Source organism: Akanthomyces muscarius (genome assembly GCF_028009165.1).
Source record: "Akanthomyces muscarius strain Ve6 chromosome Unknown contig_18, whole genome shotgun sequence".
Taxonomy (NCBI): domain Eukaryota; kingdom Fungi; phylum Ascomycota; class Sordariomycetes; order Hypocreales; family Cordycipitaceae; genus Akanthomyces; species Akanthomyces muscarius.
The window spans coordinates 882,659-903,031 of record NW_026611618.1 but is presented as its reverse complement, the minus strand read 5'-3'; the positions used below and the strand labels follow the sequence as shown (position 1 = coordinate 903,031).

Here is a 20,373-nt window from a genome sequence, read left to right as displayed (position 1 = left end):
CTTTATATAAATTAAATTTATATTTTATATATTATAGTAGGGGCCTTAATAATAAGTTATTATTATAGGTTAAAAGAGAATACCTAGAAGGGTAATTCCTGCCTATAAATATAAAGCTTTATAATTAATTAATTATAGTATTTTAAAAATATATTATATTAAGGGAAAAAAGGTTATTCTTCTACTACCTACTATAAGGTATTAGGCTTTTATAGTTATAATATAAGGGTAGTATAGTGTGTATATATTAAGCGTGTTATCTAGTATTATATTACTAAATAGGATTAATTAAAATATAATAATAACTTAATTTTAAGTTATAATAGGTCTATTTCTTAAAAAGTAAGTTAGGCTTAAAGCTATAAGGTAGTATATTAAGTAATATTATAAGTTAGTTATTAAAAGTAAAACTCTTAATAGTAAAACTATTACTTAAATTAATTAATAAAGATCTAGACTACCTAACTACTAGAATACCTCCTCTTTAAGTACCTATCTATCTCTCTATTATATTCCTTAGATCACTTATATACTAGTAGTCCTAAGTGATCTATTATTATAGGTGCTACCTTAAATTACTGCTAGCTCACTGTAATCTATAGTGATCTAGTTATATAATCTAGTATCCTAATTAGGTGACTTGTAGGTGCCCGCCTGGTCGCTCCTTAGGCCGCTCCCCCGGTCTGCCTTGCGTGCATTCTGGTTCGTAACATCGTGCTTCTGGCAACGCAGATGGATTCCATAAGTTGTAAGCACATGAACCATCATCCTCCAGGAGCCGGCGGCGGTCCCGAACAGCATACCTCCACTCCTTGGCAACCTTGTAGAAGAACAATAGGATAAGAAAGCAAGGGAGACAGCAGAAGCAGAGGGTCGGAACGACGCTGAACTAAAGTGCTACGCTGAGCAAGAAGCCTCTCTGTTTGGTGGGGCTGGCCTGTTCGGCGCGGACAGCGAGAAGGCCACAGCGGAGGCCGAGCCGCTAACGTCGGCCACCCACTTCTTGGCCCTACCCACATCTCGGCAGCGTTTTTACACTAAAAGTACCACTTTTTACCCACCTACCCTAGGTCCACTTTTTATATATAAAAGAAATAATATTATTAATTAATTTCTTTCTATAGATGTCTATATACTCTATCTTTTGTATACTTAAACTAAATTTTTCTAAATAGTAGTAATTCTTTTCAAAATAAAAAAATAAAGTGTTAAGGTTTAAGTATAAAGTACTAAGAGATCTTAACACTTTTATTTTTTATTTAACTATTTAATATATTTATATATTATATTAAAAAAATTATAGATAATTAGATATAAATATATACTATAAAGTCTATTAATAGATAGTCTTTTTATTCTATATATATAAAGATATTTAAGAAAGCTTAAAAAAGAGAGTAAAAAAGAATTTTAAAAAAGTACTTAATATTAAACTATTATTAAACTTTTATTAAAAATAAGACAAAATCTTTTTTATATAGATTATAAGTAAAAGAGTCTTATATAATTATTTTATTAAGACTATAAGTTTATTAAAGAAGATATCTAAAAAATAAAAATAAAAATAAATTAGGTAGAATAACTAGTAAACTATTTTCCTTAACTTTAAAAATCTCTTTAAAAATAACTATCTTATAGAAAATACTTATATATTTTTATAATAAATACTAAGTTAGAGAATATATTATCTATATTTTAGTATATTTTAATTTTCTTTAGTAGCTATAATATAGCTAGATTAAAAGTGTGTGTTTTGGTGTGAAACGCTGCCGAGATGTGGTTAGGGCCAAGAAGTGGGTGGCTGACGTTATGGCGCTCGAATGTCTAGATGCACGGTCCCCAATTCATTTCTAGATCTGCCTGGAGGGATACCCAGCGAGGTACTGTGCTTTCAAAAGTAGCATGTAGTTCGCTCTTTTCTGGTGAGAAATACCGCGCCGTAAAAATAATCATCCGAGTACCATAGAGTAGCTAGAGCTGAAAATGCCACATAAGCGCCAAGACGTATGCGCCTTGCGACTGAGCCTTGCGCAGATACAAACCACCTCGCCAACGCTTCTTCGTAACCCGCACCAGCGGCAGATTCAGAACGTGACCATGGCCGACGTGCATCGCATCGGCTTTACGCATCTCCTCGGCGGCCAGGGCGCTGGGAGGGGGCCGTACCGAGTCAAGTATGAGGATCGCTAGTTTGGGTGATGTGTGACTGACGGTGTGCAGCATCGTCTTTATCCACGGCTTGCGAGGCCATCCGAAGCACACATGGGAGGAAGATCCAGCGAATAGTGGAGAAACGACTGTTGCAACGTCGAGGAAACGAAGGTTCAATTCCCTGTTCCGAGCCAAAACGTCAAAGTCAACCGCCGACTCCAAAACCGGCGAACGAGACTCTGTTTCCAGTAGGCTATTCTGGCCTGACGAGCTCCTCGCGCATGATATACCCGAGGCGAGAGTGTGGACGTACGGATATGTCGCGGACGTGATTGGAGGCCTGTTCGAGGCGAACAACAAGAACAGCGTGTCGCAGCACGGTAGAGACCTTGCTGTGCGGGTCGAGCGGGAGATCGACAATACGGTGACTTTGTCCTCTACAACTGCAGCAGAGTGGCAAGACTTACTGACCGGTGGTGTCAGGACCCGATTTATTTTGTGGCACACAGCCTCGGTGGTATAATCGTCAAGGATGTACGTCTCCGGTGTTACTGGTGCTGAAGGTGGCCGGTCATTAGATGCTTACGTTTCGCAGGCGATGCACAAGTCGGAGACGTGTCGGTCGCGCACGAAGCTGATCGTCTTCCTCGGTACCCCACACCGGGGTAGCTCATACGCGGGATGGGGTGAGATTGCGGCGAACCTCGCGCGGTTGGCCTTACAAGACTCAAACAAGAGGATTCTTGAGACGCTTGAGGTGAACAGCGAGGTACTAGACAACATTCACGAAGAGTTCAAGACTATAGTGCATAACTCGGAAATCAAAATTCACTCTTTTCAAGAGTCGCAGGGAATGTCAGGCATGAAGGGATTAGACAACAAGGCGAGTCGTCAATATACCTCGCCATGTGGCAATGTCCTCGCTAATCTGATCATGGCGCGGATAGGTCGTTGACGACTTCTCTTCGAAGCTCGATCTACCACGTCAACTCGAAACAGTAGAGACTATCAACGCGAACCACAGGCAGATGGCCAAATGCGGTGACAGATCGGACCCGCTGTATCGGGCCATCTTGGGCGTTCTCAAGCAGGAAACCTCGTCACATTTGCTTGACGACTTTCCCAGCCATTTGAGACTACGTGAGCGGCGGAGAATACCGTATCTAACGTGGCTGAATTGGTACAAGGCAATCCCGCTCGTCGGAAGGACCTGGGGAGGAGAAACTCAAGTCGGCCTCGCTAGGATTGGGATGTACTCCGAATCCTGGATGAACCTGCTTATGATTTTCGGCGCTGCGAGTATTCTGACGTCGGATTTCATCCACCAGGTGCCCGTTGACGAAGACGACATCCCGCAAGATATTGCGAATCCTTTTGCCATCGAACTTAGTTTACTAGCGAATCTCGTGGGAATCGTTGGTTGCGATATGTTGGAATTTGTCAGCGGCATGCCCGTCTTCACCGGTAGCGGTGCTAGACTGGAGTTCCAACTCGGCGGATCCAACACATGGATCGGACGCTTCACGCAAGATCCTGGCCTTCCAACACGCATGGGCTACGCTCCAAGAACCGTGGCAAGAGCGTCTCAGCACGCCAGCGGCTGCATCGCGTACGGATTTAGTGACACAATACCGCTTCTCGAGTCGCTAGCAAGGGAACTTCATCCCCAAAGATTATTACAGGATCTCCAGCTCAAAGCCGTCGGCGAAATTCCGTTCACACTGAACCAGTACGAGGGCCTCCGTATACCTGCGCTGGCGCTCTTAGCTGGCGACTCACCGACTACCAGTCGGGTGTTTCCGACGCGGAGTAGCAAGGTCCTGGAAACCGTACAGGAACTTTCAAGTTTATGTCCATTCTGGAGCAGGAAAGAAAATCGCACAGTTTCTTGCCTCACGGAATGTTTTAGACCTGCTTTGGGCAGCGCCGCCGCCATATCGAGGGATCAATTTCTCAGCATGCCATTTTGGGGAGACCGAGTTGAGCCACGGGTGGTCGCATTATCAAGAGTAAGAGGGGATGCGAAATTCGTTGACTTGGGTTTCTCCTGGCTAGCCACGCACCATGACTACGTCCACGAAGCGGGTGGAGATCGTAGAATTAAGGCGAGACCTGAGTGGCCTTGGGTTGGCGATGCTAACTTTATGGCTCTCGACGACGCTCTGTTGGCCTGCGATAACTTCCTTAGGTGTGGCGAAATAAGCCGGCTCTACGAACCCGCTGCCGATAAGGCGTACTTTGATACATGTCTGAGCTGTCAACTGCAGGAGGTGGACTGGTGGCTTGACAGGAAACAGACCCTGGCGGCACGTGAGACGTCCAAGATTCTCAACCAGATGTCTTCATCTGGAGGAAGCACTCCTCCCCATGCCGAGGCTAATCGAACAATAATGGTCATTTTCACAGAGCAACGGGTTATACGTGCTATGTTGGTATTCAGAGCCGTCTTGATTGCCGTCCGTTTCGTATTGGGTCTGGATAACAGCGATTTTGAAAAGACTGAACTTGGCAGTAAGATGGTTTTCCTTCGATAAATAGTTCCAAACCTGTCGTTCTGCCATTCGGGTTTATATGTCTACAGAGCAGCGTGGTGGTGCGTTTCGATCCACGAGGAGACCAGATCACTATTACAGAGAAGGCGGTGAAGGCTGCTGCTGGAAACACGGGACGCGGCAAATATATTATAACAGGTGTCTGCTTGCGAGTTGGCGAAAGTAGAGCTGAATTCTGGCGACTGACAGCTCCTACCAAGCCCATACATATCAGGTCGACTACTGTGGCAGTAGCAACCCTGCGCCGATCAAATTCGCTGCCTTGTTGAGGGTCTTTTCCTGCCGCGGGCTCGTGGGCGGTGTGCAGGTTGACGTCTTGGGCTTGGTGGAAGCTACGCCCGCTAGCTGCCACGCTATTCGCTCAGCGTTTTATATAGTGTTTATCGAGATAGTTTCCTACGTGTTATCTTTACCTATAGTACTCCTCTACTAAGTCTAGGGCGACTTTCCTTATTTTCGATACTAACTCTAGTATATTTAACTCCTTATTAAAACCTATCTAGTGTATTTTATATTTCCTATCCTCTATTTTATTAAGAATTCTTAATAGCTAATATAATCTATTCTTAGGCTTAAGTTAACTAATATCTTTTTATAATTAAAAAAGGCCTTTTTAATTATTAAGTTATATATCTCTCTTATAGATAAACTTAATCTTATCTAATCTAATAGGTATTAGTCTTAAGGATAGAATACCTTATTTTACCTACTTATAGCTTTTATACTCCTATTTTTAGCTATTATAGTAGATTTCCCTTCTTAATATATATTTACCTACTCTTAGCTATTTATATAGTAAAGCTAGTAAGCTTAATAATTCTATCTTATTCAAAACTATAAATCTAATTTATAATATAGGTTTCTTTATTTCTATAGAATGTTTTAGCGATTATATATTATTATCTAATAGTATCTATTTATTTACTATATTTAAATTAGGGTTAGCTATAATGTTACTATAGAAGGTTAGTAGTGTTAGGTTAGAGATAAGTATAGTTAGTATATATATTAACTATTACTACCTTAAGAGCTCACTCTCTTTATAATAGTAGGAGATTTAGTAGGTAAGCTAAAGCTAATATACTAAGAACTAATATAATACTAGTAACTATTATAAGTAAAAAGATTATTAAGATATTATACTTATAAAGTTTTATAAAAGAATAAGTAAATTAGGAATTATATATATAAAGCTAATATATTAACTTTAGGTAGAGTATATACTAGAGTACCTACTTACTATTCTTAGTATATATAGGCACTAGAAAGCTAATACTTATAGTTAGGGCGGGATTATAGCTAGTATTTAGTAAGTAGCTTTAAGCTAGAGGCTAATAGGGCGGAAAACCACTACTAATAGTTAAGCTAAGTAGTTAGTATTTATAGTATATATAATAAAAAGACTCTACTAATACTAGCCTAGTACTATAAATATAGCTAAATCTATAAGTTAGTAGGTAGGAGAAGCTACTACTTATACTAAGAGTGTAGCTAAAAAACGCTACTTATTTAAAGAGTGGAACTATAGCGGATATTAGTAAGATGTGTAGCGAAAAGCCACTACTAATACTAGCCTAGTATAGAGGACCTAAGTAGCTGCCTTTACAGCACACTCCAGGTAGTAGTGACAAGTATACCACTATAGCTCGAAAGAGGGGTAATAACGTCCTACAGAAGGACATTACCTTATAAGGGCGTAAATAATAGGTTTAGGCGAATTGTCCTAGACTAGCTTTAGTAGAGGGCATTCCTCACCTAGATAGTATTATAGGTTTAAATTATATTCTACAACTAGATTTATTTATAATATAACGTATAAGTTAAAGAATATAGGTAGTGATTAAAGAAGATTTATAATATATAAGTTAAGTTTCCTCTATTAGTAATCTTTTTATATAAAGACACTCTAAAAACTAAAGTAATACTCAAAGTTTCTCTTAAATTATGTAACTTAGTAACTAACTAAAGTTAACCTTTTTAAATAGTTAAGAACTAAAAGAATAAGATATCTTATACTAGTAATGTCTTAGTAATTAGGTACTTATTTATACTTAATTAATATTTGTAGGGAGGCTATACTTTAGTAGGAGGTAATAAAGAAAGGTAAGATAGATAATAAGTCCTACCCTATAAGTTCTCACTAAATCTATAAGACTATATATACCACACTATAACCCTTTCTACTAAAAAGAAAACTAAGTTAAACACTACTTATTCTAGCAGCTAAAATATTCCTCTACCCCTATAATAGTTAGTACTAATAGCTTTTCTCTTATAGCTTCTAACTTACCTAGAGATATTAGGCCCGCTAATAATACAGAATAAGAGCTTTTATTACTAGTATAGCACGCTATAAAGAAGCGGAATATCTTTCTTATATTTTTACCTAGATATACTATAATTCTAGTATCTAGATAGGTAGATAACTAGTTTCTACTATTTCTTATTAGCTTAGTTATAGAAAAGGCTTCCTTAAAGGACTTACTAGGAAAAAACCTTAAGAACACTAGCTTAGTTCTATAAATAATTATTTAAGTCACCTATAACTTTCTTTCTATTATAAATATAAGAGAATTCTAATAGGTCTAGTTTATTAAGAGAGTATAAATTACAAATATTACTAACCTTATTATAATAATAGCTTAAATCTAAGTTATAGTAGGTCTATTTCTTAGGAAGTAAGTTAGGCTTAAAGCTATAGGGTAGCACGTTTAAGTAGTGTAGTAAGTTAGTCGTTAAGAGTAGAACTCTTAATAGTGAAACTATTACTTAGATTGATTAATAGAGATCTAGACTACCTAGTTACTAGAACACCTCCTCCTTAAGTACCTGTCTATCTCTCTATTATATTCCTTGGATCACTGGCTCACTCGCTCCCGTGATCCCCTCATGGCTCACTGGCTCACTCGCTCCAGTGATCCAGTAAGGTCACGCGGCCCGATCGAGAAGCTTGCAGGCGCCATGAGGTCGTCCTCTTGGGCCGCTTCCCCGGTCGCCTTACGTCACCTCCATCGTTCGTAACACTTACCTACTAAAGGCTTAGGCCTAAGTGTTAAGTTAGATATTAAAGTAGGGCTTATTCTAGACGCTAGGCTAGATACTAGAGGTGAGGTTAAGGTTAAGATATTCTCTTAAGTAGAGCTTAAAGTTAAATTAGACGTTAAGCTAGATATTATATTAGAGTTAGAAGTTATAGCTCAGCCTAATACTAAGTTAGAGGCCAAACTAGGCTACAAACTAATAGCTAAGCTAGCTAATAGTGTACTTACTAAAAGACTGTGTGTTAAACTTAGTACTAATTCTGGGTTTTAACTAGGGCGTAAAGTTAATATAGTAATTAGTGTTATACTAGAGGCTAAGTTTGACGGAGAACTTACTATAGAAGTTCTAGTTATTATTAGTGTGGCCCTAGAAGAAGTGGTAGGAGCCGGACAAGTAGGAGCCGGACTAGTTCTAGTATTATTAAATTTAACGTCCTTTAGTACTTTTAGGAATATTATAGTATTAGTAGTGTTAGTAGAATTAGCTAATTATAAGATAGAGGCAGATATAGTGGTAGTAGGTAGTATAGTTATATATAATATATTATAAGTAGTGTAAGGAACTAGGGCGCTAGGTAAACCACTTAGCTATAAAGATTAAAAAGATTAAGTAATACTAGATTATAGCTAGGTATCCCTAGTATCCACTATATAGCTTTAAGGTCCCTAATAGGCTACCCGTCCTCCTATATAGCTATCCCTAGCTACTATAGCTGTCCCTAGCTACTATAGCTAGATATAAGTCTTACCTACCTATTAGACCACCTAGAAGTATATAGTATTAGGACCCTTAGGCTCCCTATAGCCGCCTTTATAGCTCACCTATTAGCATAATAAAGATTAGCTAGTTAAACACTAGTACTAATAACCTTATACTGTAATACCCTAGCTAACCTAGCAACTATATCCACAGCCAGGATTCAAACTAGCGACCTCTTCTAGGCGCCTTAAGCTCGCAATCCTTAATACAGTACACTATAACAGTCTAGTATCCTGTAAGGAAATAGGGCGCTAGGTAAACTACTTAGTTATAGAGATTAAAAAGATTAAGTAATACTAGACTGTAGCTAAATATCCCTAGTATCTACTATATAGCTTTAAGGTCCCTAATATAAGTAAAGATTTAAGTTATTTTATCTTTAAGGGTTTTATTATTAAGGTAATCTTTATTTAGTGCACGTAAAGACAGCACTTAAAAATATTAAGAGAAGGGGTTCGTAACGACCCCACCTATATACTAAGCTGGACTAGTACTAGAATAGATAGAAGTGGAGGTTTTCCCCTAGGCACTCTAGTTTTTCCTCCCCTTATTATTACCTATAGAAGTACTAGATAGGCTAAGCCTAGTTAGTATAATAATAATAATAATAATAATAATAATAATAATAATAATAATAATAATAATAATAATAATAATAATAATAATAATAATAATAATAATAATAATAATAATAATAATAATAATAATAATAATAATAATAATAATAATAATAATAATAATAATAATAATAATAATAATAATAATAATAATAATAATAATAATCCTTTAATTAGTATTCCTTACTAAATATCCACTCTATTTAATCTACTAAGCTAGCACTTAGTAGACTCTACTAATCTAGGTGGTTATATAAATATATGTCCTAATCGGGCGGAGTGTAGGCGCCTTCGTCTAGGCTGTCAGCCCGGCCGCCCTAGGCCGCCTTTATGTTACTTTTCGTCGTTCGTAATAGTTGCCTTATTAGCTTAACAGCCTCTATTTTTAGGTGCTACTATAAACACACTACACACAGCTTAATTCTTCCTTATAATCCTAGCGAGTCTAGGGGCCGCTCACAATCTGCTTAGGAACTGCTCAGGAGCTACTTAGGGGCTGCTTAGGAGCTGCTTAAGAGCTGCGCGGGGGCTACTTAGGCGAAGGGGCAAGGCAGCTTAGTCGAGGCTCGGAGAATTTCGGCACCCCCAGTAAGCGCAGACCACATAGCGCCCGAGCAAGTATGACAAAAGCGGCAACTAAGAATTGGCAGTTTTAACGTGGGATAACATCTCGGCGCAGACACTACTTTACTAATAATGAAACCCTTTTGTAGCAATCTACAGTGCCCTTTGGCAATTATTGGGTTTAGGTAGCGAATTAATATTAATCACGTTTTTAAAGTGCGTGTTTACGTGCACAGTTGGTACTGGTCTGGACTTTTTCTTGTACAACGCAACCTTGTCGCCTCCCAGCAGGGCGATAGCTAGTTCTCTTGTGGCGATACTTTTCCAATTTTTAAAGGTACTGCCAAAACACTTCCATCTACTAGAGGAGTTTATCTATGGCGTGCGTACCTCTATGTAACTGGCCGGAGGGCCTTGGGCACTCCTACCAATGTTGTATAGATGCCGCAACGCGGCGGCTACAGATCGCATGTTCGTCCACAAAGTCAGATAGAGCGTATCAATATCTACAGTATTATAGCAAAACTACCCCTAAGGCTCGTATAAACTGAATCTTAAGTTCTCTTGATATAAGCACAATCAAGGTGGAACATGTATAGTAGAGCCCGTCGATCCCCAAAAAGCAATAAAACACAAAGCAAACTCCTCATAATAACGCCAAACATGTAGAGTTATAGAATACCCTCGCCAGCCTATATAGAGAAACCCCTATTTCTTCCCAAAGACCCGGCGTTCCATATTCACAGCCTGCATCAGCGCGCTAAACGCCTCACCTAGCTCCTTCACAACAACCTCCACGTCCGGCGCGCGCGGCATCGTCCTCTGCCCAGCCTCGGCTGCTTGTCCTGCCGCAAGGTCACCGCCCGCGACGCCCGTCTTGCCTTGCGTCGTCAGGTGCCGGACGTCGGCTCCGCGGCGCACCTTGGTCGGCTGTCCGGCGTCACCGGCAGTGATGAGCGTGTCGTCGAGAATGTCCTGCCAGCGCGCGAGGTAGATGCCTGGTCCCCAGCTGCCGTCACCATCGCCGACTGGCGCTTCATCATCCGTGCCTGCTCGAGCAGCTAGCTGGGCGAGGCGGGCGTCGGAGCCCTTTTTCAAGGTCGCGAGGTAGCTAGCGTGAGTGTCCACGGCGGCGAGCACCGACTTCCGAGCAGCATCGTCTAGCCCGGCCACGAGCCCGCCGAGTGCCTCCTCCATGACGCTTCTCTTCTTGCCGTCTTCTTCGCTAGTTGTGTCCACTGTCTCCTGCCGGAAGCGCACAATAGAGGCGTTGCTCCATTCGCGAAAGTCACGCCACACCTCGGGGCACTTCTTCGCCACAACGTGAACAAACTTATGCAGCAGCGGCTTGTGGTCGTTGAGCAGCTTGACGTAGTCCTCCACCGTGACGGTGCCGCCCTGGCCACCTTTTGGTGTGGTCACGCGGACAAACTGCGAGATGAACTCCTGCAGATCCTGCAGGTGGTCGCCGAGATCAATACGCTCATGTACCACGCGGATCATCGGGTTGTACGCCGCGGTCGCCTCCTTCAACGCCTTGGTGAAAAGATCCGGCGGCTGTCGGCACAGCACCTTGGTGATGGCGTCGCGGTCGCGAATTGACAGCAGCGCCGAGTAGTACTCGAGACACAGCGCGTGCTGCGCCTCGCTCAGCTGGCTCACGAGCGTCGGGTCGCGCGCCTTGAGCATGGACACGATGATGGATTCCTTGGCCTCGAGGCTCATCTTCCGCAGCGCCTCGTGCTCCGCCTTACTGCTCGTGGCACATGCCTGAATCGCCTCGAGCATCTCCTCGGTCGGCGCGTCTTTGGCCTGCATCTTGTCGATGCGGTGGATGATCTTTTTAAACTCGCTAGCGTCCCGGGACAGCACAAGAGAAATAATGTTTTGCAGTAAGTTCATGCCGTCGTCCTCGTTCTGGGTGACGCCGAGCCAGTTTGTCAGACCAGTGACACTTAGCTTGGCGAGCAGCAGTCGCATCATTCCGTTAATCATGGTAGCAGCATTGCCTATATGCAGCGTCTGTTTGATCATCTTGTAGGGGATCAAGCCGTGTATGTTGTCTAGCAGCTTGAGAAGGTATTGGCCGTCGGGGCTTAGTGCGAAGATTTGGTGCAGTAACGCGGCGAGATGAAAGACAATGTAGCTGCTGGATGCATCAACGGCGGCCGAGTGTTCCTCCAGCTTATCCGTCTCGGCGAGGTAGTCAAACATGTTGTCCACCAAGTCACCATACACCAGTCCATCGAGGACATCTTCCCACGCACGAACAAGCTGCTGGCCGTCTTGTAATTTGTACGTTTTCTTCTTTAGCTCTTCCGTGGTTGGCTTCGCGCCCTGGGCCTCGTCGGTCTTTTTCCCAACGCCGCCGAGAAAACCTCTGGAAATCATTTCAATGACCGATCCCGATCCCGAGGCCAGCGTCTTGCGCGCACCCATGGTCCCTTTGTCGTAGCTCTCCGATAGGTCCGCCTCGGCGAACCGGCTCAGCAGCCCTTGTACGCGCACTGCCCAAAAGTCTCTAGGCATCGTCTTGAGAGCCGGTAGCCGCATCACAAATGTCGACGTGAGTAGCTGCATCACCGGCAGGGCCGACAGCTTGCTGAGGTCTTCCTCGTCACCCTCCGCATCGCTGCCGTCGCTATCCAGAGACGATTCCGCCATCGAAGGCGTGTATGCGCGCGGCGAATCCGGTGCTGAGGGCGTCGGCGTGGCACCGGAGCTGCCAGAGCGTCCCCATAGACTGAGCGCGAAGCCAGTCAGCCCACCGCCGCCGCTTGTCGGTGCCGGGGCGGCAATATCGGATTTCTGGGCAGCGCGCGCTTGCTGCTGTTCATCGCGAAAAGGGAATCCATGTGTGAGAACAGCGTCTGCAGATTTGAAGGCCTCGATTTCAGAGTAAGTCTCGTGATGAGTGAGAATGTCAAAGAGGGCGTGTGTTTGCTCCGGCGTCAGGAGCTGTGACTGAGACATGGCGTCTGCAGGCAGTGTACGCCGGTCTTGCTGCTCTATTATACTATTAAAATTGTAGTAAAAGCGATTAGACAGCCGAGATGGGCGCGTGCAGATAACTCGGGTGCTGGTGAATCGTGGGTCGCGTTTGACCCTGAGGATACTTCGGAGAAGGGATTAATATTGACGAGGCAGCGCTTGTCTTGAGTTTATGAGTGCGCCTCTCTGATAATGCGTGAATTGCGATATTTGATGCGGGGCTATATATTATGATGAATTAAGGAGGCCTGCGCCAAGTGTAAATGGGGACTGTCAAGCTGGATGAGAAGCTTCCGTGTGTTAACTTGGGTAGATGACGTTGAAGATAAAAAGTCCCCACTTCAGTGAATGTATTGCTGCACTCTGTCCCCCGCACCTAGTTGGCACATTACATCTAGCTCTAGGCCTCGGTTTGTATTTGATTTAGATTTATGCATTAAATGCCTACTGTCTGTGACGATGCACATAGGTAACTCTCGGACAGCATTAACAGTTTGCACATTGGCAGTTTCCGCCCCGCACTGCACAAATATTGAGGTGATGTAAACGGAGAACTTGGATTTGAGCACGTGATAATTATCTCGGGTCACACTGGCAGCTTCTTTCTCCTGACTTCGCATTCTTTTGCAGCAAATCAAATGATTGCTAGTATTTGGCTACCTCTTCCTTCATCCTGCAGAGAGCATTAAACGTTGACATCCCAGTAAGCCGCTACATGTTTGGGCCTCAGGGGTTGTTGCTTTTAGGGAACATAATATCCATCTGAGTGTCCCACTCTGACGCAGCTAATCTAGCTTTGAGCCCGTCGAAGACAAGTTGTCCATCATGTGTCACAGGTGTTTAATAGGAGCTTCTGAGTAACATAGTCGCAATCCGTCTCATTAATATAGAAAACTATTACAGTAAGGAAATAATTAAGGATGGTCGGCCTGAGCCGTTGTAGGGTTGTGGTGCGACGCTGCAAACCAAAGTCTCCAGCAAAAGACTAACTAAATAGACACACCATGGGTATAATTCGTATCCACGCAAACATTTTCGCACCATATTTTTGCCGTGTTTTTTAACAGCCCCTAGTCACTTAGCAGCAGCTTAGTTGAGGGGAACAGGGTTGGTAGTATCAAGAGCCGGGGCAGTAGTCTTCTTGATGCCGTTACCGTTGGCAATACCATTGCCGGTGGCGTGGAGGCCGTTGCCGTTGGCATGAAGGCCCTGGCCGTTGGCAATGCCATTGCCGCTGGCAAGTCCGGTGTTGGCAGCAAGACTGTTTCCACCGGTGGCGAGACCATTTCCGCTAGCATGACCGTTGTTTCCGTGTGCGGCACTGTTGCCTGCACCGCGAGTCTTGTTAACGATCTGAGGAGCAGAGGGAATGTCCGTGCTCTTGCTGGCCTTACCAATGGAGAAGACGGGGCTCTCCCACTTCTCGCCCTTGAGAGCAAGCTGCTTGTACTCAGTGGCCTTGGAGCTAACACCGCCAGGCAACTTGAGGTCGGGGAAGATGGAATCATCATCGGTCATAGTAATGTTGACCTTCTTGTTCTCGTCTTGGATGTCCTTCTTGACCTTCTCCTTCTGCTGCTTCGCCTTGAGGGCGCGGTTCTGGCCGGCGTCGTAGAAGCGCTTGAAGTAGTTGGTCTTCGTACCGTCCTCGCCAACGTTCTCGCCAGCAGCATCAGCCTCCTTCTTGAGCTCGTACAGGGTGCGGTCAAACTCGTTGCACTTGTCCTTGATGGCCTTCTCAACAGCCTTCTGGAGCGCAGGGCGGAGAGCGCGGAGCAGGATGGGCTTGAAGATGGCAAAGAGGCCCTTGAACTTGGACTTCTTGAGCTTGACATTAAGACTCTTGAAGTCGACATCGACCTTCTCGACCTTGAAGAAATTCTGAGAATCCCTCTTACCGGCAGTAGAGACCTTCATGCGGAAAGAGAAGCCATCACCCGGCAGCAGGATGTCGGCGACGCCAGTGTCAGTGATCTTAGGAAAGCCAGACTTGCGCTTGATGTGGTAGCTAACATCGCGCAGATCCATCTGGATGCCAGAGACCTTGAGGTCGATAACGTTCTGGTTGTGGTTGGTAATGTTCTTACGGCCCCACTTCCAGTTGTTGTTGGAGACGAGCTCAGCGACGTTGGGCGTGAAGTTGTCACTCTCGAGAATGAGATTCTCAATGACAGCGTCAAAGCCAGGATCAGAGTACTCAATACGAGGAATGGGGATGTAGGCAATGTCACGGAGGACAGCAGGCAGGATGACATCAAAGACATCCTTGGCGAGGTGAGGCTTGAACTCGGACTTGCCATCAGAACCATTGCCAAGGTCCTTGAACAGCTTCTGGACAGCAGCGCCGAACTGCTTGTTCTGAGGGTCCTTGTCGAACTGGTCGCCGACAAACTTAATCTCGTCGAAGACATTGTCGGTATGGGCCTTGTACTTCTCACGCAGAAGGTAGCGACCCTGCTGGTAGAGGGCATCCCAATCCTTGGTAGATTGCTCCTCCAGGACGTAGCCCTGCTCGAGGAGAAGGCGGTTGACATAGTGGTCCATGTTCTTGAACCAGCCCTTGAGCTCACTGTCCTTCTGAGCATCCTGGTAGATCTGGCCAATAGCCTTCCAGAGGTTGGAGGTGGAGGTACCGTTGGCGAAGCGCTCAATCAAAGTGCGAAGATCAGCCTCGGCGGCAGCAAGGCCGCTGCGGGCCTGGTTAACGGACCCGCCTGACTCCTTGCTCACGGAGCGGCCATGCTCACCATAGGTGCGGGCAAGACGGAGCAGGCTCTGGACAGCCTGGGAGTAGTCGGTGTGTTGCTGGCACTCAATAACCATCTTCTTAAGGCGGAAGATGATCTGGTCCTTGCGCTCAGCAGGCATCTTCTTGTTCAGGTAGTCCTTGGCCTTGCGGCGCTGCTCCTCCTTCTTTGCCTTAATGTTCTCCTGCGTCTCAGGATCGATATTCTTGTTGATCTTGTCCTTGAGGGTTGACTTGGCGGCGTTATGGCCGGCAGCGACGTTGGCATCCCTAGGCTCGCCAGAAGCGGGCGCACCAGCAGATCTAGCGCTGTCGGCGATGTCCTGGGCATCCTTCTTGGCGTCGCCCTTGTACAGGCCCTGGGCCTGCTTCTTAAGGTCCTCCTTGCTGAACTTGGGAGCCTCGTGCCAGGTGTTGTCCTCGGCAGCTTGGTCCAGCTGAGACAGGTCCTCGTCGTCGGGGCGGATGCGACCGGCAGCGTTGCTAGCGGCGTCACCAGCCATATCACGGAGCAGAACGGTGGAGTCCTTGAGGAGCTTGCGGAACTGCCCGTTGGTGATGAGCAGCGTTCCGAGGGTTCTTAGGCCTTGGAGAGCCTCCTCGCCGTCCTTCTGGGCAGCATCCTTGCTGACGGGAACGTTGGGGCCCTGAACGGCCTTGGGGTCAAACTGGGTAGTCTGCCAAATGAAATCCTGAATGAGGTTGCCGTCGTTCTTGGAGAGGAGCAGGTTCTTGGCAAGTCTGATGACCTCACGGGTGTCCTCGACGAGCAGCTTGCCGTCGGCGGAGAGCTTGGTGTTGGGCTTGGTGAGAGCATCGGATTGCAGGAAGCTGTTTAATGCGACATCAATCTGGTCGTTCTGTGGAGGCAGTTAGCAATTGATGGTTTCGTTGCCTGGGGGTGTTATATAGCTTACCGAGGGGACCTTGCCAGCCTTGAAGGCGCGGAAGATGCCGTAGATCTGGAGCTTGCGGTTGATATCCGCGTCCTTCTCCTTGACGTTCGTAGGGCGGTTGACGTTGGCGCTAGCCATGACGGGCAACAATTCTGATTCGAGATCTGTTTTGTTGTTTTTCGAGTTTGAGATTGATGAAATTAGATGCTTCAGTCTAGTAAAAGGTGAAGCAAGAGACGGGAGCGATAAGAGGGTAGTCGTTAAAAAAAATTAGAAAAGAGGTATTGTGTTTTGGGGTATCTTCTTCTTGGGGTATCACAATCGAGGATTCGTGTTTGGGTATTAGGAGAAGAGGGTATACAGGAGAAGTTGATGAGCAGGAAAGAAGAAGAAGGGGCGGTTGCGAGCGAAACGGCAGTCGAGGGGGTGTTTATACCAGCTGCAGGGCCACGGCGAGACTGAGCTAGCTGGGGCCGGAGCTTGTAAAGCTTGCTTGGATGGTGACGTTGGGCGGGAAGCGTGGATACGTCATAGCAGTCGAGGTGGTGCAGCGCAGCAGCACAGCTGGACTCTGCTTTGGGGAGGGGAGGGGAGGGGTGTGCCACCGTGCCAGACACACTAGACAGAGCTAGCTAGCCAGGGCAGGGCAGCAGCGGGCAGAAAAAAATAGGTCTCGGCCTGGTACGTATCCGTACGCGGGTGGCATTGTCCATGCTGGGTGCTGCTGGTCCGTGTCTGGTCGATGGACGGGACGCCAACGCTTGCAATTGAAACCAGGAACGCATTCATCAGGCCAGGATTCCCAGGGGTGGAAAGCACGGGGAGGGGTGTGTGGCTACTGGCACAGCGAGGACGCTGCAAAAGCTGGTAATGGGTCAAGCCACATCACGATGGTCAGGTCGGCCAGCGGAAAATAGGTACACTGTGCTGGTGATTCACGTACTCTGTCGCTGAATTGAACTCGAGCCACGCCACGCCAGGGAAATTGACAGTGGATCGTTGCGACTCGACTTTATGCACTGGGGCGGCGCGAAAGGGCTGCCGTCGGCGATCTTGGTGCGGCGCGTGGAGGCAAGCCACAGTTGCAGCCATGAGCTGCGAAGCTTGTTTGACGACATGGACACGACAGAGCAGCCAGCAGTCGAGCCCATTGTGCCGAATGCGCAGCCGTGTTTGGTCATCTATCCTTCTTGTTCTTCTTCTTTTGCATCTATCGTGCATTCAATCTGAATCAATTTTCGGTTTGACCGCCCATGTCCACCCCCCCTCCCCGTTGCGGTGCTCTCGCCCTCGCGCAGAATACCACTGTCCAGGTGCATTGCCTGGGTGATGCCGAGCCCCACACCAGCTAGCAAGCGAGTATATGGGCCGATGGTGATGGTCTGGACGTTGCGAGACCAAATTGAGTTTCTGGGTGTCTGCCCACGCAAACAGAGTCAAGGAGCAAGACACTCGGCCACTGGACAAGCACTGTGTACTCCGTACTCCGCACGCCATAGGGAGGTGCTCAATCCGTGCCACACCTCCTGCTGGCCCCCCAACCGCCGGAGTTGAATCCGGTCGCTGGGCGCAGCCGGTAGCATCAGGTTCCTTCTCCCTCCGCATCAAGCAAAGCTCTTTTTGTCTTTGGAATTCCTCCATGCCATGTGCGAAAAAGAGCCCCTTTCAAGCAGATTGTAAATTTCATCTCACTTGCCAGCAAGATCCCGCCCGTTCTTGGTTTCTCTTTTTCCTTTCCCTGGGTAAGATGAAGCAGAGCTTGCATGATTTTCCTTGCACAAAGACCAAGAAAGTCATGACGTCAATGCGAGTTCCAGAACTGCTGCACCGGCACTAGCCACACCTAGTCTGCCGCAGACCGCAGCGCACGCAAATTGGGAGCGCCAGCGCCAGCTGAGATGGAGAGGACGCTGTGAAATCTACGAGCCAACGAAAAGCTCGCCTGGATGGTCCATCTCAAAGGAGCTTCACTAGGTGACTTGGTAGCCCAGCCGTGTCCAAGCTCTATTGAAAACATCCCCCCAGCTACGCCGCTAGCAGCACCTACCAATCTGCCAGGCCCGCCCAAAGCTTGGTTCCGGCTGTGGCGGTGCAGGCTAAAGCTCTCCACCTATCTGATAAATCAAGGTCTGGCATGAATATTGGCACGCCCCTCGATCTTCCTCTGTGCAGACATCGTCCATCACAAGCAGCAATAGTAGTAATGGTTCACCAACTAGCCTCTCCGTCTCCCTATTGCAATTGATTCGTTCCTTGGTGGCCCCTTTGCACGAAAGCCACCATGTGCTTTCCGTGGTCGCCGGTTTGTCACATCTCCCTTTCTTGCCCGCGCCCTTCTGACGCCGCTGCATCAAAAAACGTGGCCAAGAAACCAATATTCTCCATTCATCTGGCCATCCATCTTCGAGGGTGCCAAGTGCCCACTCAACCACTCCATACGATGTCTGTCCATCCAGCTCGCGGTGCATGTGAAGGCGTCTCTGGCCCACACGCTTCAGCACGACAGGGAGCACACGACCATGGCAATGGCCAGCGAATGAACCTTGCAGCGCGCCCAAGCCGCAGGCAGCATCGCCCAGTATTGTTTCATGGTTTTCTCAACAGGCTGCATGGCCCTTGCAGAGGACTTTTCCGATCATCATCCATTCCAATTGCTCCTTTCAACATCTGCGACTCAAAGCAACCTAAGCTACTTGACACCATCGACTACTGTGACCGCGTACGCGACTGATGTTTAATGGACTCGTCTCGCTCAACAGCCGTCGCGCCGTCGTGGTGATCCTCCCAGGAACCCACTGATTGTCCCACTGATCTGTACTGATACTGGTAGTTTGACGACAGGGAAGCAGAATATTCACCATCGAGTCTCATCGCAAATTCCCATTCCGCTACATGTTCTCAAGTCATTTTTGCTTGCTTCTCCCTCTTGTGCCAACACTTGTACGGCCAATTGATGGTTCCGCGATAGTTCACGTCTCCTTTCCCCGACCGTCAGGCACATTCCTGCTTTTCCCCTGAGATCCCTCTTTTCCAGCACCGCTCCGTTTTAAGTACCTACTATTCTTATCCCTGAGCAAATATACTTTTTGTCGTCCGAGCATTACCGAATTCGATCGGTTTTCGCCCACAGCGTCCTGGGCACGCCCCTCCACCCAGAAAGATTTTCCTCCGCCTGTGTACAGTTGTGGCGCCCACAAGCCCCAGATCAGCCACACTGGGCAACGATTGACACGACCAGGGCCTGCATGTGCTGATGCCATTATGATGCTTGGACTGGCAACGGCTTTTTTTGAGTTTCATGACGTAGCCATCACGACCAGATCGCGTAGCCATTGCCATGTCATGCACACGTTTTTTTTTTTTTTTTTTCAGTTCCCGATTTTCTCGTTCCCATTTCGTTACTTTTCCTGCCAGTTGTACCAGGGTCTTCTCTTAGTTGCGCGCCCTCTCGTGAGGATTCAGGGTAGCACACCATCACAAATTTTTGGTCCCCTTTTGCTCTGCCACGTCGGTTGTAAACGTTCGCGGTGGGAAGTTGTCATTATAAAACTTAATCTAACAATAACGCGATAACACGATTGAATTTTGAGCCGTAGCTGCTTTTGGTTGGGAGCTGTGCTGTAAACTCCCACACTACCCTACCTGCAGAGACGTCTCTCCCTACCTTGCTGGAAGAGTCATGTCATGGCGGCCATTGAACGATACCTCTTACAATTTTTCTTGGCCCTGGTTGATGCGTAGCTAGCCTTTGCGTCTCAATTCTTTTCTATTTACCCCGCTTCAGTTAGCTGGACATGTCTCACAACTTGTTCCGCCGTGATGTCAGCGTATTCAGTCCCTACAAGACATCACACCGCCAACATTGGGCGACCCTTATAAATCTGTATTGGACGAAACCATTGGGCACAATGGCTTCGACACCTTGAATTCTAGAAAAAATTTGTGAACGAGTTCGTCTCGGCCCCTCTGTCTGGCTTTGCTGTTAATCACAAACTGAAAGTGGTAAAAAATCATGCTCCTCAAGTGCCTTCTGATGCGCTGCTACCATTTTGTTC

The 20,373-nt window shown here is 46.3% G+C and overlaps 3 protein-coding genes across 3 annotated transcripts; 1 reads left to right on the top strand and 2 right to left on the bottom strand.

The window, feature by feature from the left end:
• Positions 1-2,097: 2,097 nt before the first annotated feature.
• Positions 2,098-4,685, top strand: LMH87_008759 (uncharacterized protein; the record flags this gene model as incomplete). The annotated part of the gene is made up of 7 exons (XM_056201986.1): positions 2,098-2,174; positions 2,221-2,575; positions 2,635-2,685; positions 2,747-3,034; positions 3,099-3,894; positions 4,449-4,457; positions 4,558-4,685. 7 exons carry the CDS (start codon positions 2,098-2,100, stop codon positions 4,683-4,685), a joined length of 1,704 nt encoding a protein of 567 aa, XP_056056593.1.
• A 5,708-nt stretch (positions 4,686-10,393) lies between these two features.
• Positions 10,394-12,658, bottom strand: LMH87_008758 (uncharacterized protein; the record flags this gene model as incomplete). The annotated part of the gene is made up of 1 exon (XM_056201985.1): positions 10,394-12,658. One exon carries the CDS (start codon positions 12,656-12,658, stop codon positions 10,394-10,396), a length of 2,265 nt encoding a protein of 754 aa, XP_056056592.1.
• Positions 12,659-13,765: 1,107 nt separating this feature from the next.
• LMH87_008757 (uncharacterized protein) lies at positions 13,766-16,456 on the bottom strand (the record flags this gene model as incomplete). The annotated part of the gene is made up of 3 exons (XM_056201984.1): positions 13,766-14,004; positions 14,071-16,282; positions 16,340-16,456. 3 exons carry the CDS (start codon positions 16,454-16,456, stop codon positions 13,766-13,768), a joined length of 2,568 nt encoding a protein of 855 aa, XP_056056591.1.
• Between the last annotated feature and the right edge of the window lie 3,917 nt (positions 16,457-20,373).